The 26036-nt window shown below is 48.6% G+C and overlaps 2 protein-coding genes across 2 annotated transcripts in view; one reads left to right on the forward strand and one right to left on the reverse strand.

Annotated features, from left to right (window-relative positions):
- Window positions 1-3654: 3654 nt before the first annotated feature.
- THAP9 (THAP domain containing 9) lies at window positions 3655-8748 on the reverse strand. Its single transcript, XM_086612008.1, has 5 exons — window positions 8669-8748; window positions 8377-8572; window positions 8023-8290; window positions 7036-7186; window positions 3655-5758 (listed from the first exon to the last, which is right to left on the reverse strand). The coding sequence occupies exons 1-5, from the start codon at window positions 8746-8748 to the stop codon at window positions 3796-3798; spliced, it is 2658 nt and encodes an 885-aa protein (XP_086468134.1). The 3' UTR covers window positions 3655-3795.
- A 1130-nt stretch (window positions 8749-9878) lies between these two features.
- Window positions 9879-26036, forward strand: part of SEC31A (SEC31 homolog A, COPII component) — a 48854-nt gene continuing 32696 nt past the window's right edge. The window contains exons 1-10 of the mRNA XM_086612318.1: window positions 9879-9911; window positions 10563-10632; window positions 11243-11376; window positions 13543-13741; window positions 18386-18481; window positions 20473-20613; window positions 21914-22056; window positions 23013-23112; window positions 24363-24524; window positions 24713-24865. Coding sequence (XP_086468444.1) covers window positions 10567-10632; window positions 11243-11376; window positions 13543-13741; window positions 18386-18481; window positions 20473-20613; window positions 21914-22056; window positions 23013-23112; window positions 24363-24524; window positions 24713-24865 — 1194 coding nt within the window. The 5' untranslated portion in view covers window positions 9879-9911; window positions 10563-10566. The remainder of the gene's footprint in view (window positions 9912-10562; window positions 10633-11242; window positions 11377-13542; window positions 13742-18385; window positions 18482-20472; window positions 20614-21913; window positions 22057-23012; window positions 23113-24362; window positions 24525-24712; window positions 24866-26036) is intronic.

The raw sequence follows: 26036 nt of genomic DNA on the forward strand, positions 1-26036 counted from the left end.
TTGCATCAAACTGCTGGACAAGATTTACAGTCAGGTTCATCCAGTTACATAAAAATAATTTGGAATGGGGCAAAGGTTGATTTTCTAGTTCTGTTTACATCTGAAAGTAGAAAAATTAAATTTATATTTACTAGATCTATTCAAAGAATACACTTTTCTATATTGTACAAATACAACAGTCAGATAAATCACAAAGAAAAATAAACATTTATACTATTCTGTAAATAAGATTTTTTTTCACTCCTTTCCGTAAGCACTAACAAATATATAGAGAAGATTTTCACTTAAGTATCAAAATAAATCTCTTAACACTAGGCCTGCTTCGGATTCAAGTACTGGCTTGGGTTTTCAGTATGAAATCGAATCCTACCAGAGGAAAACCCTTGGTTATTGGCGTACTGTCACACGTAGCAATTTGTGGCGCATTGTGACGTCATTCATAAAGGGCCAAAATGTGTCAACCAAGCCAGCACTGGGTAGTTAGGCCTACATGATAATTTCTATTTTCTTTTAAATTCTTTAATGAGAAAGCACAGTTTTTTCATGTGCGCTGGCTGGTTAAGAGTTAGGCTCAGACCGAGCAGAAAGACATGCAAGTCCATTCTGCAGCACCCTTGAAGACAGCAGGGGCTGTCACAACTGCCACACTTTTTTTCTAATAATGTGCTTTTGCTCAGACATCATCCTACCAAGCCAAAAACTTCCTCAACATCTCTTGAAAACCTCTGCCATCAATATTTCAGTGAATTACAAAAGGATGTGTGAACCGGTCATGGGTACTGGCAGGTCAGCCACGGGAATGCACGGAGCCCAGCATCAACCTATCTCCATGGCAGTCTCTGGGCTCAGGTCACTGGTTGGCAGCAACTGCACGAAAACCATGAGAAGTTCAGGGATGGGGATGGCACAGCATGCCTGCCATGTGCAAAGCTTCACCTCGGCAGCCAGGAGCTCATGCGCATCGTCAAACAAGCTTCCCATTTGGGAGAAGGCTCCGTATGAATCGAGCAAGACGAGCTCCCTCAGCTGTAAACAGCAAGTGACAGCAGGATTATGTCCAGCAAGAAAAAAGCACAGCAAGGAAGTTCCTATTCCCTACAGCTCGGCTTATATAGGGGCTGGAGGTTTAGGCAATGCAGATGTTACAACATTATTTGAGTGCAACCGATCTACCACTGAGATTCCACTATTTTGCCAGTTGTCCTAAAAATTGGATATATATGGGAGGGAAATAGTTTCCTGCAGAGTCTCGTGTAGCTGGAATGGCTTCATGGCAGTGACTGCTTCAACATGTGTTTTTGCACAGGTAATTGGACTGGAAAAAAGTCGGGTTTTGGGTTGCTACTTTCAGCACAGAACACATAAATCATAGAATCATAGAATGGTTTGGGTTGGAAAGGACCTTAAAGATTATCTAGTTCCAACCCCCTGTAGTCTGCTGGAGACTCATGACAAAGTAGAGACGCATCTGAAATTCATGGAACTTTCCCACACCAGAGCGAGTGGCAGCTCCCTAAGAAGATGTGACTTTGTGGGAAAAGCCCACACCAGAGCAATCTGATGGGGAAGGATTGCATCCTGTGGGAAGGACTCACATTGGAAAAGTCTGTGGACTGTCCCGTGAGGAGGGGATCCATTGGAGCAGGGGAAAAGAGTGTAAGGAGTCATCCTCCTTTAAGAAAGGAGCGGCAGAAACAACGTGTGATGAACTGACCTGCACTCCCCCATTTCCCATTGTTCCCCTGCACTGCTGGAGGAGGAGGTAGAGCAGGGAAGAAAGAAAGGGTGGGGGGAAGATGTTGTTTTTAAGATCTGGCTTTGTTTCTCTTTATCCTGTCAAGTAACCATTAATAAGTTGAATTGATTTTGTCCCTAGGCCGAGTCTGTTTTGCCCGGGACCATGGTCGGTGGGTGCTCCCTCCCTGTTCTTATCTCAACCCTCAGTCCTTTTGTTACATTTTTCTCCTCTCCACCTCACCGAGGGGAAGAGTGAGTGAGTGGCTGAGTGGTGGCTCAGCTACCAACTGGGCTGAACCACGACAGCTCCCATGATGAGTGAGTAGGACTATGAGGAGAACGATCCAAACCGACCAGGGACAGTTTTGGCAAGTCACTGGTAGGCAGAATGGCACCTGGAATATTTATTATTCTTGCCCTGGGACATGGTGGATGACCGTTTTTCGTCCCATCTCCAATATGCAGCTCCAAAGTAGCTGGACAGCCACTTTTGTGGGAAATAGGTGCCTTCCATCTCTATGGATGCAACTGCTGTTTTGTATGGCAAAGGGAAGCCATTTAGCAGCAGTTTTGCCAAACTTCACTGTTCCAGGTAAAGCACTGCAGATCGAGGCAGCTTCCTTGCCAGGGAAGTGAACTGACTGAAGAAGCCTGTCCTGCTTGGTGGCATCAAATTTACGATTCAACTAATCAGTGGAAAGAACATCGGAGAAGGAGATTGCCTTGTGCTGCAGGACACGCGCCAGCTCCGGGAGGATGGGGGCCATGTCATGGGACCTAAAACGCTTGCCCTGCTGCAGCACACGTGTGCTGGTGCCTGGGGCTCCTGGCCAGAGAGGAGTGTCGGTTCCCCTGGGTGCTGCTGGGCACAACAGCCTGGTCAAAGCCTCAGTGCTGCCCTCTGACCCTCATGGACAGCAGCCCCTCTGCTTAGTATCCACTACCTCACTCGTAAAACATGGAGCTTTAGGGGTGCAGTTTGATAGTGTAGTCTCCCCTCCAGGGGATCTAGACTTAAAACAGCTGCTTTAGCTGTTGGATGAGACATGCAGGAGTGGAGATCAGAGCCTGTGTACAACTTGAGTACTGTTTTCTTTTCATGTCTTTTATTTTCAAGTAAAAAGCTCTGCAAGCTTTCTTGCTTTCAGCTTTTTCAAAGCAGATCTGCTTTGGGGAAATCAAAGTGCCAGCACACATGATCCCCCAACCAGGTGGAAGATGCATCAATTTTCTCCTGGCAAGAACACTCACAGCACTAAGCCACCCAGCACCTCCAGGGGATGCTGTGGTGTCCCCTACCACTTTCCCAAGCATCTTGCGCAACCATTGCTCATCCTGACCGGCCACGAGTCTCATGAAATACGTGGCTGCTTTGCAAGATTGCTAGATGGAACACAAGATCAGATGAACTTCCTTGCTTTGCTCAGCCAAACTCTGATCAGATGGTTTGCAGTGGCCCAACACATCATCCTGGAGTGGGTCCAGAGAAGGGCGACTAAACCGGTCAAGGGGCTGGAAAATAAAACTTATGGGGAGCGGCTGAGGGAGTTGGGGCTGTTTAGCCTGGAGAAGAGGAGGCTGAGGGGAGACCTGATTACGGTCTACAAATACTTGAGAAAAGATGGTGGGGAGGTGGGGGAAGGGCTCTTTACATTAGTGATGAGTGATAGAACAAGAGGAAATGGGTATAAGCTTAGTCAGGGGAGATTCAGGTTGGATGTTAGAAAGAATTTCTTTTCTGAAAGGGTTGTCAGCCACTGGAATAGGCTGCCCAGGGAGGTGGTTGAGTCCCCATCCCTGGATGTGTTTAGGAAAAGGGTGGATGAACTACTTAGGGATATGGTTTAATGGGGATTAGGGACGGTTGGACTGGATGATCTCTAAGGTCTTTTCCAACCTAGAAAATCTATGAAATCTATGAAATCATTGCTTATCAACACCAGTTTTGCCAACCAAACCATGGGAAGACGCCACATCATTTTCTTGCATGTGTTGCCTAGATCTGGCCATCCCTGAGCCTCAGCAGGGGACAGCCATCCTTGGAACAGCACTGAGTACTCACAACCCCTTGCGGGTTTGGGTTGACTGACAGCTGCCCAGTGGTGATGGAAACAAGTGTTTTCCCTTCAGTCTCTTCAACCTGTGCCTTCCACAAGGGTATTTCAAGTTCAGGTGTTTGGTATGGTTTGTTCTGATGTTTAAGTAACAGCGTGTTATTTCCTTTACTAAGATTGTGTAGTGATTGTTGATGCACAACTCCCCATCAAATAAATGGTCTGTGAGGGTGGGAAAGAGGGGACTTTCTCCTAGAAGTTCCTGGAAGACTTTCTGTTCTAGAAACAAATGCCACAGCTTGATGTTTTTGTTGCCGACTCCTACTTTGCCGTACCGGTTTATGACTTGTTCCGAAATGGTGGTTATGTGATGCACGCTTGCTGAGGGCAGACTCACTCCACCTAACTTTTTTACATAGAGCACCGACCTGCATCGTAGCCTACTCTCATCTGACTCAAAGAGGGAAGCAAGACAAGCCTCACACTGCAAGTCAGAGGCTAGCTGCTCAGCAACAACGCCCGCGGTGCAGGTGATGCTCTGTGCATGCAGCGATAGGTCTGTCAGTGCGTCACTCAATGCAGAGCCACGCAAAAGAAGGCCTGCACAGTAGGGGTACTCTGTTGCCAGTACCCTCCCACAAGCTGGGTTATACTGGGCACGAATGCTGCCAAGGGCCAGATCTCTCCTAGGAGACAGGGATATGTCCAAGGAGCTCGTATTGCCTGAGCCACTGCTGTGTGGTGAGCCTGGCAGCAGGCTGCAGCTGGCCAGCAGTTTGTGGTAAGTGGCCTGGAACACAGTGCAGGTGGGGCTCCCGCTGGTGCCACAGGCTTGCTGGAGGGCCCTGAGAAACAGCTCCAGTGGGTCGAGGCTGAAGGCATAGGTCAGGAGGTGGTGGGAAGGAGTGCCTTCTGGACACACATAGTTGGTGTAAAGCCACTTGAGGCTTTCGGCATTGAGCAAGAAACTCAGAAATCCTAATTTGCGTTTGCTCTTAATAACGTATCTCCCCATCGAGTCCGTTAAGGTGATGAAGAAGCTCTTAACCTCATTAAAGAGGTGGCTTATTTTGGTGTAATTTCCAGCTAGCAAAGGAGCCTTCAGTCCCCTCCTATAGGGACCTCTACCATGAAACACGTCGCACAGATGGCTCATCAAACGCACAAACTTTACAGTTCCACTGCAGTTCTGGAATGAGGCCAGGCCCAGCTTCTGGAGGTGTTCCAGTGCATCAGCAACGCCCTCGCTGAACAACTGGGTAGCAAGGTTGACCTTCAGGTGGTAACTCCCATCTCTCCCAGCTCCACCTGACTTGAGACTACGTGGCTCTAATACCCTCTGCTCCCGCAAAACTGCCAGCTCCACCACATGCTGCCACCATGCCGCGTCACCGAGCCACTCTATCTTCTGGAAGCACTGCAGAGCATTTCTTACCAGCTGGAGTGCATGGCAAACGTCAAAGAAGTACGTGATGCTGTGAGCAGAGCCAGGCGGATGCTGGAAAGTGCACTGAATTCTTTCGGGATCTATCCTGATCCCCAGAGCTCTGGCAGTCTCAGCACCACGAGCGGTGGCACCTGATGTCACAGCCAGCACTGTGATGCCAATGTTGTTCAGCTTATTGATGGTCTGACGAAGCAGCTGAGCAAGTAAGTGGCCAGTTGTTCTGTTCACAAAGAAGTAGCCAAGTGGAGCTGTCCACGGACTTGAGATGCCAACTGCCATGAGGATTATTGCTTCTGAGGCTAGCGGAGCTTCATCAGCATCCATGACGCCTGCTCCCAAGTCAACAAAGCCTGTCAGGCGCCGGGTCTGCGGGTCCCACTCCTGCTGCTTCTGCAGGGACATGTCTTGTACCATCAGGGCACAGTAGCAGTAGGCCTGTTCCCCTCTCTCCACCTTTTCCTGCAGGCGGAGAAAAATGTCGTTGCTGAAGCCTGCAGCAGCCTCATCATTAGACAGCCAACTGGAAAAAACAGGAGGATGAGATTACGAAATGCGATTCTGAGAAAACTGAAACAACAGTCAGCACCTCTTACCACTTAGGACATGGTCAGCCACGTCCAGAGCTGTAGAGCAGGCTAAGACACAGAGCATAAAGCAAGCAGCCCTGCCTGCCTTAACGCATAGTCTGAGTTTCTTTTCACACACCCTAGTGAAGGGAAGCCAAGCAAAAGTACTGACCATGGAGGGAAGTAACAAAGCAGCTTCCTGCATGTCCACTGTAGAGGAGATGAGAACAACAGGAAAAAAAAACCCACAAAAAACAACAAACCAAACACAGAAGTGCAAATCAGGCTACGCAGAGGGCCAGCAACACCAGGCTGCTTTGTTTCGTGTGCTGTTACTTCACTCCTTGTTAATGGGTCTCATAGCACTTGGGGTAGTAAATTCTGAGCCTACATAACTACTAGCAATAGGTTACACAACTGAGTTGGGTAATATAGAAATATCTCTCTTCCATAACTTTGAAACAGACACTTGCCAAGATTCACTACCTTCCCAGAGTCCTTTTCGGGCAAGGTGAGAAAACCCAAAGCTCTAATCTAACTGTTTTATGCCATCCTTCACTTTCTTATGTTCCCTTCTTGAGTTTTCCCTTTTCCCAAAGGGAAACAGTCCCAAAGTTTTCCATGTATAGTTCTATTGGTTTTGATTTCCTCTGCTGACACTGATTCCTGCCCATCCCTCCTATCTCAGTTTTGGCTGTTGGTGGAATACTGCAGGTGCTCCCTTAACACTGCCTCCTGCAGCTTCTTTTCAGATGACCCTACTTGTATTTGTCTTTCCTTCCACTATTTGGCTCATCCCTCACAAGTCTACACTGCGTATCACAGGGCAAGAGTATGTGCCAATGTGGCAAAGCACCTCTGCTCTTTTGTATTCTTCCTTCCTTCCCAGTGAACAGTAAAACACACATAGACCCTACAGCAGCTGAGGCCCTGAAACGTAGCTTTTTTCACACCTCTACTTGCCTGGGAGTACTTAGCAAATTCCACACTTGCTCTGAAATTGTTAATGTGAGAAACGTGTTATTTTCATGCTGTGACTCACATGCATGAACATATAACAGCTCTCCGAGATGAGGGATATAAGTATTTGTTGACATTTTTTTCCCACTCTGCTTCTGTTAGTAAAACAAGGAAAAACTATTACTGCCGAATGTTTTCAGGACAGATCTGTTACACCTACTTCTACATGAGTACCTGGAAATACATTCAGAATAAATGAATAAAAACTTGCTTTGTTAGGCTGTAAGGATGAGGGAGGGGAAAAATCTTCCGTAGATAATCATAGGCCTTAATATGGTAGAGGTGGAGAATACAAGCAAATTGCCTCATTTCTAGTGAGTATTCTGCCGTCTGCCTCCAGCTGTGCAACTCACAAGGTAAATCTGCTTAAAAAGAAAAGATGTCAGCTTTAGTGAAGCAGTAAATCGCTGATAACTTAACAAAAGGATGCATAATATAAACACGTTGCAGGATACAAAGGCAGCCTCTGGAACCACTCAGACCTGAACCCTGGTGTGAAGCGTGCCGCTCAGCAACACTACCATGTGCCTCACCTCTTCCTGGGGACAAGCAGTGGCCAGGGAGCCAGGCCGAACCTACAACACGCCTTTCTCTCTTTTCCTATCTAATGTCATTCCACAATTTTTAGTACAGACTGTCTTACATGTGAGTGCTGCTTAAAAATTACCAGGGCAGGAGCTATTAACTTGCGAGTGACTTTGTAATTCAAAGTGGCTTCTTCAGGTTATACTATTAATGCTGACAGAGCTCACTTCTGGACAGCACAAAAGACAAGGTTTTGCTACTTAAATGTACTCCATTTTGGATGAGGCTTTGGGCAACCCGGGGTAGTGGAGGGTTTCCCTGCCCATGGCAGGGGGGTTGGAACTAGATGATCCTTGAGGTCCCTTCCAACCCTAACCATTCTATGATTCTTGAGTCGCCTATTAGCCGAATGGCACTGTTTGATTTAACAGCCACAGTTGCAGGTCTGACCTGAGCACTGTAGCCAACCTCGAGTAATTGAATTTTTCAAGGAGACCTCAATTTTTTGCGGGATTGGTTGTTGCATTCCGGACCTATAAACTGCTAAACCTCTTGTTAGACCTAGGAGTGTAACAACCAGGGATTGTTAGATCCCATAAAATCAAGCACACACACCAAACCTGGGCGAGGGAGCGCAGCCCCTGAAGCACTCAGTGAACGCCCCCAGCAGTACCTGGAAACTGGGCCTGCAGCCAACTCACGGTTTCCTCGGAAAGCTGCTGCTTCTCCGCCAGCTCCCGGAGGACGTTCGCCAGGGCTCCGGGCCAAGGCGCGGGGCAGCACCGCCCGGCCGCGGGGAGCTGCTGCCGCCGCGCCGCGCCGCCCGCTGCCCGCCGCCCCTTCAGGCTGTAGTTGTGGTCTTCGGCGGTCACCCCGGCGGGGCGCGGCGGCTTCAAGGCTCGGCCGGCGGGCCCGCTGCTCTGCCCGGTGCCCGGCGGCTCCTAGCGGGAAGGGAGAGGGGAGGTCACGGCGCGTCGCCGCGGCCCGGCTCGGGGCGGGGGGCAGCGGGGCCGGCGGCCGCACGCACCAGGCGGGGGAAGCGGGAGGGCACGGCCCCCCGCCGCAGCTTCCGCCGCAGCCCGTAGCGCTCGAAGTCAGCCTCGGCGAAGTGCCGCGAGCAGAGGATGGCGCCGGGGCCGGGCCGCCACGCCTGGCGGCTCCGCGGGTCCACGCGGTTCACGGCGCGGATCCACTCGCGGCGCTGCGCGGCGTCCACCGGGAACCTGCGCAGACAAGGAGGGAGGGAGGCACGGTGCGCGGGGGTACCCGCCCCGCCCGGGCACGGTCCGGGCGCCGCCACGGCGGCGGCTGCGACTCACTGGTGGAAGGAGATGCCGCGCTCCCGGCTCTGCCCGGTGTCGCGGGCGGTGCAGCCCAGCGCCGAGCAGCTCCGCGTCATGGCTCCCCGCCGCCGCGGCCCGCCGCCCCGCCCCGCCACGGAACGCGCCCGGGCCATTGGCTACCGCCGCCCCTCCTCCCACCTTCCTCCTTCCCATTGGCCCGCGGGCCGTAACCCCCCAGTCTCCCCGTCGGAAGCTGCCTCTTCATTGGGCGCCGTGGCAGTGCTGCAGTTCCGCCTCGGTTTGACGAAAGTACAGAACCAGACGGGGAGAACAGGAGGAGCAGTGAGCCAACCGGTAGCGGCGGCGGAGGAAGAAGCAGCCAATAACAAACCGCGATCCTCGCAGCCAATGGGAGCAGCGCTTTCAGTCCCTATATATAGCGGGGCCGGGAAAATGCCTTCTTTCTCCCGCCGCGCCGGGGAGGGCGGTGGCGAACGGATGAGGGATCCCCGAAGGCCGGGCCGCCGTCCGCGGGCGCTCGGCCGTGCAGAGGCGGGAGCCGCAGCCACGCCATGAGGCCGGGGCAGCGCCAGCACCGGGCACAGCATCTGCCCGCCGAGCGGCCGCGGAGCGCGGCGGCGGGAGGCGGCAGCGGGGCCGCGCTCTGGCTGCCGTGAGAGGTGGGTCGGGGGCTCGGCCGGCAGCGCCCCCAGCCGCACCCCGCGGGCTGTGAAAGCCGGCGGGTCGCTGAGCGCGGCGACTGGCCGCGAACTCCCACGTGGTGGTGCTGTTCCTCCGCCCCGAAAGCCGGAGGAGCCCCCCCACCCCACCCCGGCCCCGCTCGCGAGTCGGGCCCCTGTCCGATGATGAGCCTCACTGCTGTTCACATCATGACAACGCCGTGATTACGGCCATTGCGCTGAGGAGGACAGTCGGCCCCGCAGTCGTGTCGCAGGCGCTCTTCCCCCGGTTCATCCAAACCCCAGCGAGGGGGCCGCCCCTAACGCCCGTCTCCCTCTTTCCCAGGGCCGATCGCTGCTCCTGCCCCGAGAATCCTGGAGGGGACCCCGAAGAAGGAGGCAGCTGCACATCCCTTCCCCTCCCCCCAGCCCCCCCCCACCCCACACACGCTCTCTTCCCGCGTAGGGAAAGGTGGAGCCCCGCCGGTCGCCTCCCGGAAGGCGCGGGGCGCGCCCGGAAACCGGCGCTGGGCGAGAGGCGGCGCCGCGGCTGCCACGTTGGAGCGGGCCGGGCACGGTTGAGCGCCGGGGACGCGGAGGTGAGAAGGGGAAAGAAACCCTCGTTTCCTGCTATTTTTCTCCTTCCGTTCTTGTCGAAAACGGGGCGGAGGTGCCGGTCGACCCTGACCGGTCCGTTGGGAAGTGTTGGCGGCGCGCCGGCGCCCGCTGGCCGTGCACGGTGTTTCCGAGGTGGGGAGAGCCCCAGAGTGTTGAAATTAAACCCAAAGTGAGACAGTTGGAGGCTTTTAAACCGTTTTCCGTCCTCTGATCCGGCCGGCAGCTGCGGGTGTTAGGCGGCGAGGGTCTGGGCAGGGTTTTCTCGAGGGTGGGTTTGTTTTGTGTGTTGGGGCTGAAGGCTGCCATAGGGTGCCTGGTGTGTGCCTTGATGCTGCGAGAAGAGGGATTTTCAGAGCAGTTGAAGATTTGCCCGCATTTTTTTTGTGTTATGGTCTGTTCAGCAAGCATCAGTTTCTTCTACGTGTCGACGTTACTCTGCCAACGGAGAATTATACCTCCCCTTTCCCCTGAGCGTGTTCTGGAGAGGATGTCTTAGATGTATGTCTGTTTGTGAGATATCTTTAGGAAAACGATCACCCTGACTGCTTCTGCTGAGTCCCAGTGCAGCTGCTACTCAGTGCAGCTTTTTCATGCTCCATTTAAGTATGACCTTTCCTGGCTTTATTTTTTAGTGACATGAAGCTGAAGGAAATTGATCGTACTGCCATGCAGGCATGGAGCCCTGCCCAGCAGCACCCCATTATCTGGCCACAGGTGAGTTTCTGGGAAGCATGTGCTAGCAGGCCTCAGGCTATGTCTGGTGGCTGCCATGAAGTTGTAAGTGAAAGTCATAGGAGTTATTTCGTGTCCTGAAGGCTGGAACAGGGTATATGGTGCAGTGTTTTCAGTGGAGTTCTCCAGTTGCGCTGTGCATGAAAACATGCTTTGCATTCTGCAAGTGAGAGCAAGCATCGATGGAGGGTTTCCCTGCCCATGGCAGGTGGCTTGGAACTAGATGATCTTTGAGGTCCCTTCCAACCCAAACTGTTCTATGATTCTGCCAGGGTAAGGTGACAGCAATGCTAACTGCTAGTTCACTGTCCCTTGCTGCTCGTTTGTAACTGTGATTGCTTTCTGTGCATCCTCAGGGGAGAGAGAGGTGCTTACCCACAGCTTTTTCTGTTCGTACTGATTAAGAAACCCTCAAAGGGGCAGCTATGGGGAGGAGTGTTATGTGGAACCGGATCTTAGTAACAGAAACCTGACCCCATCTCAGGGTCATTTTTGCAAGGATGATGTTTTGATGCTTATCCTTGTGCTGCTTTTGCAGTTACTCTCTTGTGTATCCTGGCTTTCTCACTGCCAAGCACACTTCTTTGCAGGCACATCAGCTCAGCAGCTGGATGCAACCTTCAGTACAAGTGCTTCTCTAGAAATATTCGAGTTGGATTTATCAGACCCTTTGCTGGATATGAAGTCCTGTGCCACCTTCTCCTCCTCTCACAGGTAAGCAGTGGGGTTGCAAGGGAAAAGTAATGGCTGTGGAACTGTTGCATGTGGTGTGTGTGTGGAAAGACTGCTTCATGAGATTTATCTGCAGTTGTTAAGGAGAGGAGCATGAGTTCAGCACTGAAGGATGAAGGCATGTGACTGCCATTGATGCTGTGGGCCAGTGAGGTGTCATTGTGAAGTCCGTGAGCTTGGACTCCGAGGAGCTGCAAGCAGCTCATGCTCTTGACATAAACCTAAAAAAATCTGACATTGGCTGGTAGGTTTCAATATATGCGCAGACCGTTTATCTTGAGGAGCCTGTGGGATTCTCCAGAGAACAGAAAGAAATGTGAAATTAGGGAAACGCAGTCACAGCTTTTCACATTTCCCCATCCTGTTTGCATTTAGGCATTTCAGGGAGACTCCTGTGACTAAACTAGGTTATGTTGCATGTGTAGTATCATACCTTACCCTACAGCTGGGAAGCTGAGTTCCTGACTGTGCAACTCCACTTAGCTTAGTTTCTTACTGTGTGCTTGTCCAAAGAAATATTCTTAGCATCAGTGTCCGCTTTCCATCTCGGCAGCTCTTGCAGCGGCTCTCTAGTGGCTGGTCCAGTGGCTGCCACTTGTTGTGGGTGAGCTGAAACAACATAGATGGAAGTGCAGGATGTTTCTGTGGGTAGAGGAGGAGGAGAAAATTTTCGTTGCTGTTGGATTGGATCGATGACTTTCTCATACCAACTACAGTGTCAGCATAACTACTCTTTCTCCTGGTGACTCAAAGGGACATGACTGGAGGTGCAGGCAATTACAGCGTTTTGCCAGTATGTTCAAGTGAGAATTTGACACTTCTAGAGAAGCAATTGCCATCTCCCCCACCTCTGACACAAGTAGAAATTTATCGGACTTGAGGCTTCATTCTCTTTTCTGAAGCTATAACTTCCAAGACTTAAGGACCTACAACTTTTTCCTGAAGTTCTTGATCAAACACAGTTTGCTGGGTTCCTAGAGGTTGTGTTGCCGTTAAACAACTTGAAAGGGGTTTAAACTGTGTGCGTTTGCATGCAATAAGATTGTGATCCTGCTTAGGGATGCTCTCCTGATTTGGATAGTTAGTGGTTGCAGTAGCTTTTGCAGGAGGAAACACAAGGTGTTAGGCTGCTGGCTTTGTGCCATGGCAGTTTCGTTGCAGTGATTCGTGGGGCTGGCAGGCAGCTCACCATCTGTGCCCTGCAGTTGTCTGTGGTTTTAGTACATGGGGCTTGTGAGAAACAGCCACAGTGTTCACTTGATGCCCTGCACTGTGGGCAAAGCTGATGTTAACAGGTCCTGCTGACCCGCTGAGAGCTGGATGAGGTGTTTGATCTTTTAAAATTTCCTTATTTTACCTTGTTTTAACTATGACTGAGATTTTTCAAGGCTTGCCAAGTGACACTTCTTTTATGCAGAAGAAATTTGTTCTTTTCATGACTGAATACACAGGAATGCTGTTTTGCTGCTCATGCAGCAAGTTCATTGAGTTGAAGGACATTTGGGTATTTGCAAATGAACACCGTGGTGTGAAAATACTTCATTTCTGAAATACGTTTAATTCTTGACTTAGCCTGGAAAATAAATTGTGATCCAAGATACACGTGTCTGTGATGTGAATAAACTATTTGCTGAGCCTCCAGTACAGCAAATGAAACGCTTGCACATCCAGAAGCACAGATATGGAAAAGTATTCGCAAATTTTCTGGTTCCACCTTTTTCCTCTCTTGTGTGAAGAGTTGCTCACAAATAGCAGAGGTTTACCTCCAGGCTGCCATTGAATGGGCTTACAGTCCTCACTTTGGTTACTTCTGTTGTTTTGCAAAGGTGAGCTCAAAATCACAGGCAGTTGGGAGAACTCACCTGATTTTGCAGCCAGAGATGACATGTTATTGGTTGTGCATGTTGTGACCCTGTGTCTTGATAATGAGCAGAACTGGGGCATGTTGTCTTTCTGACAGAAGGGCTTGTAAGTACAGAGACTCATCCTTAAAGAGATGTGCAAGGCAGTGCTGTTCTCTGGCATGTCTGCTCTGTCTTTTAGCAGTAGTATGGAGGCTTTAACTGGGGTGAGCAAAATGGAGTGTGTCAGTGTATGTGGAGCTGGTGGTGGATGGTTGTAGACTGAGAGAACCTGTATGTCTTACAGGTACCACAAGCTGATCTGGGGACCGCACAGCATGACCTCGAGTGAGAGAGTCTCCGGAGTCCTGATTGCTGGAGGTGAAAACGGAAATGTCATTCTGTATGACCCCGCCAAAATCATAGCTGGAGATGCTGAAGTAATAATTGCCCAGAAAGACAAGCACACGGGACCAGTAAGAGCACTTGATGTCAACATGTTCCAGGTTGGTTTTCTGCTGTTTTTCACATACCGTCATAGATGAGTGCTCTGCTTTAACTTGTAACCTTAAATGTTTTTATCCCTTTCCCCTCCCCTGGAAAGCATGAACTAAATTTGGTATTTGAGTGTCTGTGTGTATTTAGTAGGAAAAACCTGTCCTGTTACTGGCACTTCAAGATGGGGAATGGAAAGAGTTTAAGGTGTCTGGTTCATTCCTTCACCTCGTCAGTTTATGTTGTCAATTTAGTGGGTGTTTTTTAGCTCAGCTTACATAGAGGTGGTCTTTTAGGTATCTCCTTTGGGGGTTGGATAGGGTCCATCTTCAAGACCTCAAAGTATTACTACTTGAAAAGAGGAGATAGAACAGGAAACCTGGCAACATGGCCTCTTTAGCAGAAGAGCTCTCAAAACCAACCAGCTTTCCTTCATCTCTAATGAGTGTTTACTTCCGTATAGTGGGTTGGTTTTTCCTTGTCCCCACCAGCTGTGCAAGAATTCACTTGAATTCATTTCCTAAATAGCACTTCTGTGCTTTCAGCGAGGCTGCCCTGTGTTTATTGTGTCCTCTCTGAATTGCTTGCTTTCCCTTTCTGCCCATTATGAAGTTGGGCCTTGCTTGTCGCCAGCTGCGGGATGTGATCAAAGGGCACTTGGTACCCTTGGTCACCCTGCCTGGACTTTTGCATCACAGGCGCGGGATTGCTCTGGATGATTGCACTCGCTGTCGGGAGGGTGCTGTCTGCTGTTGGAGGCACAAGTGCCGTGCTGCTTCCTCATCTGCCCTCTCCCACAAATGTCACTGCTTTCCGCTTGCATGTCCATGGCTGCTCCCCTGCAGGCCCCTCATAGGTGTTTGCCTCCACAAAACAGGCATTTTAGTCTCAGTGTGCCCATCTAGTGCAGTGTATGGATTTTTTAATTAACTCAGTCTCATCTATACCAGAGGTGTTGCCATGGTCAGAAAGGCCTATCCCTTGTGTCACAACCACCTCCACAAGGAGGAAAAGAAGGTTATAGTTGTAGGCGTCTCCCTTCCAAGGGGAACAGAGGGTCTGATATGCCAGCCAGACCCTCCTCTTAGGGAAGTCTGCTGCCTCCCTGGGGCCTGGGTTAAGGACACAGCTATGAAACTTCCTAGCCTGGTACAGCCCTGGGACTATTACCCATAACTGCTCTTCCATGTGGGTAATGATAAAGCTGCGATGTGTAGTCTAAGGGTGATGAAAAGAAACTTCAGGACCCTGGGACAGTTGGTAAGGGAATCTGGAGAGCACAGGTTGGGTTTTTTTTCCTCTCTCCTTCCAGTTGCAGACAGTGACACTGGAAGAACCACAAGCACCCAGTCTATTGATACATGGCTCCGTGGCTGGTGTCACCACCACAATTTTGGGTTTTTCAGTAATGGGATGGCCTACATGGCACCAGGCTTGCTGGCACCAGATGGGATTCACCTTTCTCAAAGGGGAACAAGGGTCTTTGCACAGCAGCCAGTGAGGCTCATTGACAGGGATTTAAACTACATTTGAAGGGGGAGGGGGATAATACCAGGCTTGATCAAGACAATCTGAGAGCACGTGAAGAGCAGCAGAAAGGAATTTCAGACACTCCAGCCAGTAAGTCAGCTTCATCAGGGGCCCAGCTTAAATGCCTCTATGCAAATGCACGTAGCAGGGAATAAACAAGGGGAGTTAGAGGTGTGTGCACACCTGCAGGGCTATGATCTTATTGGAGTCAGAGACGTGGTGGGATGGCTTCTATGACTGGAGTGTTGGAATGGAAGGATACAGGCTCTTTAGGAAGGACAGGCAAGGGGAACAAGGAGGAGGTGTCACCCTCTATGTCAATTACCAGCTGGAGTGCATGGAGCTCTGCCTGGGGATGGATGAGGCGCTGACTGAGAGCTTATGGGTCAGGATTAAAGAGAGGGCAGGGACAGGTGGACCTTATAGTGGGGGGTCTGCTACAGGCCACCTGACCTGGAAGACCCAGCAGATGAGACCCTCTATAGACAGATAAGAGCAGCTTCATGTTCATGAGCCCTGATTCTTATGAGTAACTTAAACCACCTCGGTGTCTGTTAGAGGGACAGCACAGCAGGGCACAAGCGGTCCAGGAGGGTCCTGGAATGCATTGATGATAACTTCCTTCTCCAAGTGATACAGGAGCCAACAAAGAGAGGTGCTATGCTGGACCTTGTTCTCACCAACAAGGAGGGATTGGTGGGGAATGTGAAGCTCAAGGGCAGTAGTGACCATGAAATGGTTGAGTTCAAGATCCATAGGATGGTGAGGAGGGTGCATAGAAAGCTTACTACCCTGGACTTAAGGAGAGCAGACTTTAGCCTTTTGAGGATCTGCTTGGTAGAGTACTGTGGAATAAAGCCCTGGAGGGAAGAGGGGCCCATGAAAGCTGGTTAATGTTCAAGGATCACCTCGTCCAAGCTCAGGAGTATCCCAACAAAAAGGAAGGCAGGCAAAACCACCAGGGAGACCTGAATGGGTGAACAAGGAGCTGCTGGACAAACCCAAACACAGAAAGGAAGCCTATAGAGAATGAGAGCCAGGACAGGTAGTCTGAGAGGAATACAGAGAATTGGTCTGAGCAGCCAGGGATCAGGTTAGGAAAGCTAAAGCCCTGATAGAATTAAATCTGGCCAGGGACATCAAAGGCAACAAGAAAAGCTTCTATAGGTATGTCAGTCATAAAAGGAGGACTAGGGGAAATGTGGGCCCTCTCTAGAAGGAAACAGGAGACCTGCCTACCCAGGACATAGAGAAGTCTGAGGTACTCAGGGACTTCTTTGCCTCAGCCTTCACTGGCAAGTGCTCTAGCCGTATTGCCCAAGTCACAAAGGCAAAGGCAGGGACTGGGAGAATGAACAACCGCCCACTGTAGGAGAAGATCAGGTTCGAGACCGTCTAAGGAACCTGAAGGTGCACAAGTCCATGGGGCCTGATGGATGCATCCGTGGGTCCTGAGGGAATTGGCAGATGAACTTGCTAAGCCATTATCCATTATATTTGAGAAGTCGTGTCAATCTGGTGAAGTTCCCACCCACTGGAAAAGCAGAAATGTAAGCCCCCATTTTTAAAAAGGGAAAAAAGGAAGACCCAGGGAACTACAGGCCAGTCAGTCTCACCTCTGTGCCCAGCAAGATCATGGAGCAGATCCTCCTGGCAACAATGCTAAGGCACATAGAAAATAAGGAGGTGACTGGTGACAGACTACATGGCTTCACTAAGGGCAAAGTGTGCCTGACTGATTTGGTGGCCTTCTATGATGGGGTTATGGGGTTGGTGGGTAAGGGAAGAGCAATTGACGTCATCTACTTGGGCTCGTGCGAAGCATTTGACACTGTCCTGCATGACGTCCTTGTCTCTGAATTGGAGAGACATGGATTTGATGGATGGACCACTCGGTGGATAAGGAATTGGCTGGATGGTTGTACTCAGAGTTGTGGTCAATGGTTCAATGTCCAAATGGAGGCCAGTGACAACTGGCATTCCTCAGGGGTCGGTATCGGGTCTGTTGCTATTTAACGTCTTTGTTGGAGACATGGACAGTGGGATAGAGTGCACCCTCAGCAAGTTTGCTGATGACACCAAGCTGTGTGTTGTGGTCAACATGCTGGAGGGATGGGATGCCATCCAGAGGGACCTTGAGAGGCTGGAGAGGTGGGCCTGTGCAAACGTCGTGAAGATCGACAAGGTCAAGTGCAAGGTCCTGCACCTTGATTGGCGCAATCTTGAGCACAAGTACAAGGTGCAGAATGGATTGAGAGCAGCCTGGAGCAGAATGACTTGTGGGTGCTGGTGGATGAGAAGCTCAACATGAGCCAGCAATGTGCACCGGCAGCCCAGAAAGCCAACCGTATCCTGGGCTGCATCTAAAGAAGTGTGGCCAGCAGGTCGAGGGAGGTGATTCTGCCCCTCTACTCTGCTCTCGTGAGACCCTACCTGCAGTACTGTGTTCATCTCTGAGGTCCTCCAAGACAAGGACATGACTATGTTGGAGTGGGTCCAAAGGAGGGCCGTGAAGATGATCCGAGGGCTGGAGCACCTCTGCTATGAAGACAGGCTGAGAGAGTTGGGGCTGTTCAGCCTGGAGAAGAGAAGGCTCCGGGGTGATCTTATAGCAGCCTTCCAGTACTTAAAGGGGGCCTACAGGAAAGCTGGAGAGGGACTTTTTACAAGGACATGTAGTGATAGGTCAACAGATGATGGCTTCAAACTGAAAGAAGGTAGACTTCAAATTGATATGAGGAAGAAATTTTTTACAATGAGGATGATGAGGCACTGGAACAGGTTGCCTAGAGAAGCTGTTGATGCCTCATTCCTGGAAGTGTTCAAGGCCAGGTTGGATGAGGCTTTGAACAACCTGACCTAGTGGAAGGTGTCCCTTCCGTGGCAGGGTGTTGGAACTAGATGATCTTTGAGGTCCCTTCCAACTCAAACCATTCTATGATTCTGTCATCTGCAATCTCAAAAAATCTTGTTTTTCCCCTAAGCTGTTCCATGTGAGCCAAAGGCTATCTCCTGAGCTGACAGGAGAAATTGGCACAGTCCTGTGGACCTGATGCCTCCCAGCAGCTAAGACTGTGAAAGCTGATGCTGAAAATGCTCTTAACATCTATTAATGTGTCTTACAGAGTAATCTGGTGGCTTCAGGTGCTAATGAGTCTGAAATCTATATCTGGGACTTGAACAATTTTGCCACGCCAATGACACCAGGAGTGAAGACACAGGTACCAGATTTGTATTTGTTAAACTCTGCAGAGCAGACTCATGAAAAATATGCATGTTGCTTAAGTTGAGAGCTCACTGAGAAGTTTACAACTGAGCCTACAGTTTTAAAGCTGTCTCAGGGGACAAGGGAAAGCTTTTTGAAGTCTAACTGGGGTAGCAGTTACTTGTAGTTAGCCATGAGCTACGTTTCTGGCAATATTAGTCCTTAAGGGACGATACATTATATCTCTCCATATTGAAATAAAGAAAAATATGTTCCTGCATGTTGTTCTCCAGTGGCTTTCCCAAAGGTGAACAAAAACAGGCTGTCTATTGGTACTGAATTTTTCAAACATGCTTATGAGGCTATGGGGTTTGAAATTTTTTTTTCTCCTTGAGACTCAAAGCATATGGTGGGAGCCCATGTCCTTAAGGACAGTACTCTCTGAGCAGCAGTGTAGGTAGCTTTCAGTATACACCCTTGGAATGAAGTCAGTTGTGACAGCACTGTTTTGTCTAGCAGTGCCTTTTTTGCCCAGCTTCATCCAGGGGTGACTGGACGCTGCTGCTTTTCTGGCCCCTGGAATGCAGTTTCCTGACTGTACCTGTAAGTGCAAGCATGCACAGGTCCATGCGAGGAGTGGTTTGCTCTGCTTCCCATGCAGCAACCCCAGATGTGCAGTTGTGTTTATCCACAACAGACCTGCAGTTTTGGCTGGCTGCACGGAGCAGTTAATTCATGTCTTCATGTGGTGGTGGGATTTTATATTTTAAAAAATTCTATTTGACCAGGGAAAGCATCTCCTTAGTCTTTGAGAAATGTTGCGTTTTATCAAGCAACAAGTAATAACAAGCAGTTTCTCTGGTTACACCACTTTTTAAATATCCATAACTGTTACACATCTTCTAGTCTTTCCCCTGCATATTTCACTGCGTGCATGAATCTGAAGACTGTGAAGGTACAGATTGAGGAAAATAGGAGGAAGATAAAAAGCAGCTACTGAGAAGTCAGAAGATGAGGCAGTAGGTTTGGCAGTTACTTTCATGGGTTTCAGGAGTGTTTAATTGCTGTACTTAAGGGCCAGTGTTCAGCCTGTGTCTCTTAAAGATCTATTGGAAAAAGAATAGCCTTTTCTACTTTGTGTCTTATGGAGGAGACAGAAGAATGGGAGGACTTGGAGAGACATGGATTTGATGGACGATGCATTGTTTCAATGCATGTACATTTCTGTAGCTGTTACAAAATTGCACAAGAAGTTTGTGGTTGCTGGAAAATGGGTTTATTACTGCATGGTAGTTTGGAAACAATGAAGTGAGGAAATAGGATGAGAAGTATCTTCAGTTTAAAGATTTTTAGTTTAAATTCTGTGGGTTTGGATACTTTGTTTAGTCCAAGTTGTTTATTATCACGTGGGCATTTTGGAGGACAGTCACCTTAGTTAAAGATCCCTGTGTAGGATTATAATAAATCCTAATAGTAATTTTTTTAGACTGGGAAATCTTTTAGTCCATATGCTTAATGACAGCTGGAAATAATAGTACAGCAAGGACTCGGGTAATATTACTTTTAATACTCAGACTAAGCATAAGCAGTTGGGGAGGAATAAAAAAATTCCTCCCCAATATATTAAATATAGGAATATTCCTCCAAGCAAACTTTTTTCTAAGTCAAAACATAATAATCCAAGGCAAAAGAGCAATTCAAATCCTGGATATGCTTTCACAGAGTAATTTTCTGTTCTCGAAGACAGTTGTGCTTAGTCTTCTTGAAGTGACTAATGCATTTTATTGTAAAGCAGAAAATGCAAATATTACAAAGAAGTAGTAGCAGCTTCTAAATTGTGATTTTCAGACGTTCTGCAGTTCAGCATGTGTACATAAGAAACCAGAACATACACAGTACCTGCGGTGAGTCTCCTTGGAGATTTGTCACTTAGCCAGCCCTGAAAATAACAGGTTTTGAGTCTTCAGTTTGGAAAGGTTGTGACAGGCTGTTCTGTGTGTGCGACAGCCTCTCGAGGACATCAGCTGCATCGCGTGGAACAGGCAAGTCCAGCACATCCTGGCATCTGCCAGCCCTAGTGGCCGAGCTACAGTGTGGGATCTCAGGAAGAACGAACCCATCATCAAAGTCAGTGACCACAATAACCGGGTGAGTGAAGCTCTTACGTGGCTGCATAGGTGCTTGTGAAGAGGTGTGGGGTGTCTCTTGGTGTGTGGAGGATATACAGATACTGATGCCTGGGGCCCAGTTTTATACAGCATGCTAAATATCTAATACTTTCTCTTAAAAGACTGTATATGTAGAGGGATCATCAGCATTTTAAACGAAAATAGGCAGGTGCAGACTGAAGTAGTGCAAGGCACTCAGAGTTCCAACTGGAGTGATAAGTTGCTCTGGAGAAAGCAATTGCTGATCTGTCTGGGGCTACCACGAAGAGTTTTATTCAGCTAGTCAGAAATGACATGTTTTGCGTGTTGGAGAGATGAAGTTGCAGCTGATATGCTCTGGGTGAGCACCTTTAGTTTTGCAGAGCAGGTGACGTCCTGACTTAGTGCTCAGGCATAGAGGGCTTTCTTCTTGGCATCACGGGTGGGATAAGCACAAGGGCTGAACTCTGGCAGAACACCAATGACTGATGGAGCTGGGGCCTGTGCTTCTGCTGGTCTGGACATGGAAATGGAAGCAGGCTGCAGCCGAGCTTGGAGCAGGCAGGGTCTGTGGTGGAAAGTGCCACAGAGGAGTGTTACCATTGAGCGGGTTACAGGGGACACTACCTTGTACAGTTACAACCACCGTACCTGTTCCTCAGGCAGTATAAATGTGAAAAAGAGCCTGTAGAACTTTTGAAGTGACATACTTGTATAATTCTGTGTATTTTAAATGAAATATGGCTATAACAAACTTTGAAGATGTAGCAAAAGTTCAAAATGAAATTTACAGATGGGTGCTTCTGAAGTAGCTGCATGGTCACTGTGCTCTTATTCTGATAAACCATGTAACTCCATGTTTTATGTATTTGTTGCCTTACCTAACAGCAGCACAGCAGGCTGTCTTCATGTGATTATAGTCTAGTGATACAAGGTTCACATGACAATAATCTCTGCCTAACAATGGCTTTTATTAAAATTGCAATAAAAATATTAGAGAAAAAGGTTTGTACAGAAGGATATACAGTTTTCTTACGTTAAAATGCAGGATTGTGACCAAGACAGCACAAATGTATCTCTCTGTGAGAGGACCTTGGGAAACTCACTGCAAGCCTCCTCAACTCACGGAAATGAGGAGAGTATCCCAATCTGAATGCAGTCAGAAATAATGGCCAGAAACACAGCTGCAAATTCCCTTGCAACAGTGTTTTACCGTGCATGTAGACATAATTAAGCTCATTGTCTTTTGTCTGTTAGTGCTGCTTAGTTACTTTGTGCTGTGGTGCAATGTTGTCCCTCAGATGCACTGCTCGGGCCTGGCATGGCACCCTGATGTTGCTACCCAGATGGTTTTGGCCTCAGAGGATGACAGGTTGCCTGTGATTCAGATGTGGGACTTAAGATTTGCCTCCTCGCCACTTCGTGTTCTAGAAAGCCATACAAGGTATGAGCCATGTAGCCTGCTGCTCCGTGGTGCTTGCACTGCTGGTGACTGCGTACCAGTTTGTACATCCCGCTTCTTGCTCAGTTCCCTAGGAAGGCTCTCTTGCTTGGAGGTGATGATTCCAGCAGCGGGCAGTGTTATATGTTGCCTTACTGCCTAGCCAACCCTGTGTCCTGAAAGGCTTGCCTTCTTGCAGCCTGCTGGTTTGAAGGGAACAGGCCCCAAAATAAAAACCCCACCACCCTGCTGGAACACCAATGTTACTAGCTTGCTTCGATGCTGTTTGAGAAGAGGGAGTGAGGTGCAGAAAGTTGATTTTACCTGGATAATGGACTGAAGGTGCACCTGGGCACATCCTCCCATGTGGACATGCACAGCCTCTCTGCCCCTCAGTCCCCTAAATGCCTTAAATTTGGGTACAAGGAAAGATTTTGTTAAATTCTTGTCCCTCCTCAATTGTCAGTGAAATTTTCCTTATGGTGCAAAAGCAACGCTTGATTTAAGGAGAAGGAACAGCAGTAAGTCTGTGTTGTGGCTTCTGCCAAAACTGCTGCCAGTGGTTCTGCTGACTTGAATCTCCTGCTAATAAAAAGCTGACAAACTTTATAATCACCAACCTTACCTACAGGTTTCCACACTGTAGGTTAGTGATACTGCAAACAAGCAAACCATTTTATTACATTGGTGTCCAAGTTCTGCATGACTGCTGCATTTAATTTTCAGATACAATGGCTTCACCTTTGTACCTCTTCATGGAGAAAATAGAAAGCATCTATTTCAATAACTAAAGTGTTGATAACATTGAAAAATTTCTTCTCTTGTAAGAGGAAGGAGTGAGGAGGGCATTTAGAGGTGCAATGCTCAGCTAATGTAGAAACTCAACTTATAAATGTACTTTATTTATCACTATTTTGTGTTTTACAATAAACTTTTTTTCGCTGTGACTTTCCGCACAGGGGTATTTTGGCCATTGCTTGGAGTATGGCAGATTCAGAGCTGCTACTTAGCTGTGGGAAGGATGCTAAAATTCTCTGCTCCAACCCGAACACGGGCGAGGTATTGTACACGTGCCACTTAAAAATCTCTGTTCACAAGCGGCACATGCAAAGAAGGTGTTGGTGTCCTTGCATTTCTGGGAAGGATGTTTCTCCCTATCCTGTGTACTTGTGTTTGGTATATGTGCCTTCTGAGCTTGTGCTGGTGGAGCAGGATTCCTTCCTAGTATTGCCAGTATCACATGTTTGTCCTTACTGCTGCTCTCCTGAATAGTAAGATCTCTGCCCATTTTAAGGCATAGAAATGGCCCCACTCTAAGTATTTCCTTCCTACTTTTTTGATTTGGGTGTGATGTGGCTGGACTACCATTGCAATTGCATTTTTCCTTTTGTAAGTGTAAGAACTTCTATCCAGACCAGAGGTATTTTGTAGGTTACTACAATAGTGGCAGATCAGTGAGAGCCATTTGACTGTGTTCCCACTCCACCCTTTTGGGCTTGTGGATACCTTTCAAAGGGGATGCTGATGCTTTTTTTCAGACAACTTGAGTGTTTGCCCCTAGACCACAAGGGCTTCAGGCATGCTGGAGGGCTCCTTGCCTGTGGTGGGCAATAATCCTGGAGGACAGAGTGAGAAGTATTTCTAAAATTGACATTGGCCTGAAAGTGCAAAAGCTGTGGGGTGATAAATGAGTTATCTGAGCTGGATATTGTGCTGTTAGGAAGGCTTTACATGTGGATAAATCATACTACATGTTTTTGTTAAAAATAAAGAACAGTTTCCTGGGAGACAGTGAGACAGTTAGCATTTAGCTCTTTGAATTTCTCCTAGTTTACAGTTAAATGTCTGCTGCAGTGGTGGGCTTGTCCGTTCCAGGGCAGGAGAGGCTGCCCAGAGTGCAAATTCTAACTTTTCCAATTTTCCTGAAAAAACGGACTTAAGTTTGAAGCCTGGATATGTCCATGTAGTGTGTAGAGATAGCCAGATTAGTTCCGAATGAGCTAGCATGAATATCAGCAACAGCTCACAGCTTGCAGTGGGACAGTACAGACATACCTCACTTGCATAGTTTGCCCTGTATGGATTAAACAGAAGATTTAATGGGAGGAGAACGAAATTAAGCAGTGGTGTGTGATAGTCTCCTGTTTAGTGATTGTCAGGGTTTACCCACCATCAGTGTACACGGTGACATGGAGGCTGCGGAGGAACAAGAAGAGCAGATCAGTCTCAGGGCAGGCAGGAGAATTGCTGCTGTTGGATGTGGTGTTTCATAAAAACGCTGATTTATTGGACTTGTTTTTGCTGCCCAGCTGCTGTATGAGTTGCCCACGAACACCCAGTGGTGCTTTGATATCCAGTGGTGTCCCAGGAACCCTGCTGTCTTGTCTGCGGCTTCATTCGACGGGCGGATAAGTGTTTACTCCATCATGGGAGGCAGCACAGATGGCTTGAGGCAGAAGCAAGTTGACCAGGTATTGAGAAATGTTCAGCTCAGAATATGGGCAGAAAGAGGGGGGACAGAACGTGGGCTCATGAGAAGTCACCAGTGGCCGTCTGCAGCCCTGCTTGCAGGAGTACTAGTCTGATGCAAATAAACACTTATGTTTAGTTTATTGGAGATACATCACTTTTGGTTTTTGCCCCCCTTTTGTTATTGAAGCTTTCATCGTCTTTTGGGAACCTTGATCCATTTGGTACGGGACAGCCCCTCCCGCCTCTGCAGCTACCCCAGCAAACCACCCCACAGAGTGTCATTTTGCCCCTAAAGAAACCACCCAAATGGATCCGGCGACCTGTGGGAGCATCGTTCTCGGTAAGCAGGAGACAAGACTGGGCATGGTTGGCCAGGCAGGGAGAGAGATAGCGGTGGCACCTGCAGAACATGTTAGGAACAGGGGAGTTCAACATTGTGCTCCACTTTGGGAAAGCTTACCCTGTTTGTCATTGTGGTGGGAGATGCTCACAGCAGCTTCCGGACTGGGTGCTTGGGAAAGAAAACCAGCAAAAGCATGACAAAAATGCTCAGGAAAAAGAAACAAGGTGGTGTGTTGCCAGCAGGCACTTGTTTGTTTCTGGTTTGGGATTATGGCTTTGTGTCTATCTGCAGTGCTTGCTTTGGAGTAAACAAATATGCATTGGGAGTGGGGAACGGGACCAAACTGGGCAAGTATCTGAGACCTGAGTGCAGTTCGAAGCTGTTATGTGAGCCAGTGTGGTGGAGAGCCCTCAGGTTAGTTCTGGTCAAGGTAGCAGCAGCACACGGCTAGTCTCCTCCGTGGTTGATTTGCAGAGGAGCCAGGTGAGAGGGTGGCAAGGCCCTACTTTTTGTGAGAGCAGAGTCTGCTCTTTGGCTTATTTGCTAGACCCACAGGCCATTTCTTAGGGATCTCCTGAAGATTTTAATTTTAGATGCGATTTTCTCCCATCGAAGATAAGTGATGTTACCTAGCCACTGACTGATGTGTCACTTCATAATGGTGTTTATTTCCTTATTCATCCTGGTTTTCCAGGAGCCAACCATCAGTCTTTTTATTGGCCAGGCTTTCGCTTTTTGTAATGCTGACTGTCATTTATTGGACTGGCCTGTGTTAATTAACTTTGAGCTATAAAATGAAATGATATCATAAGCCCCTTCTGATTTTTTTTTCTTCTGTTGGTTTTACTTCTCTCCAAATGATGACATAACTACCTGTCTCTTGGTAGGCTTTTAACTGGTAAACAGCCTGCCAAGAGCAGAGCAGACTCATACTTGAGCATTTATTTGATGATGCATAGGTTTCTTTGGTAGTTACATTGTAATATCATGAGATACTCCATTTATGCTGGGCACTGTACATACCCAGAGCTCCAGTTCTTAGTTTCTAGCCAGTCTTTTGCCTGAGGAAAAAAAACAAGCCCTCACTTATCCATCAAGCTGCTTACATGCATAGAAATATGAGGTGGTGGGGGGAAAAAAAAAAAAATCAGTCAGTGAGTTGATGTAA

The sequence above is a fragment of the Tauraco erythrolophus genome, chromosome 5 (genome assembly GCF_009769465.1).
Source record: "Tauraco erythrolophus isolate bTauEry1 chromosome 5, bTauEry1.pri, whole genome shotgun sequence".
Lineage (NCBI taxonomy): Eukaryota > Metazoa > Chordata > Aves > Musophagiformes > Musophagidae > Tauraco > Tauraco erythrolophus.

What these genes read in the sequence shown, in the direction of transcription:
- THAP9 (XM_086612008.1), bottom strand. Translation starts at nt 8,748, where the DNA reads ATGACGCGGAGCTGCTCGGCGCTGGGCTGCACCGCCCGCGACACCGGG. An exon ending in CGCGGCATCTCCTTCCACCA is followed by an intron (nt 8,573 to 8,668) that starts GTGAGTCGCAGC and finishes TTGTCTGCGCAG; the next exon opens with GTTCCCGGTGGACGCCGCGC. An exon ending in CATCCTTACAGCCTAACAAA is followed by an intron (nt 5,759 to 7,035) that starts GCAAGTTTTTAT and finishes TGTTTTTTCCAG; the next exon opens with TTGGCTGTCTAATGATGAGG.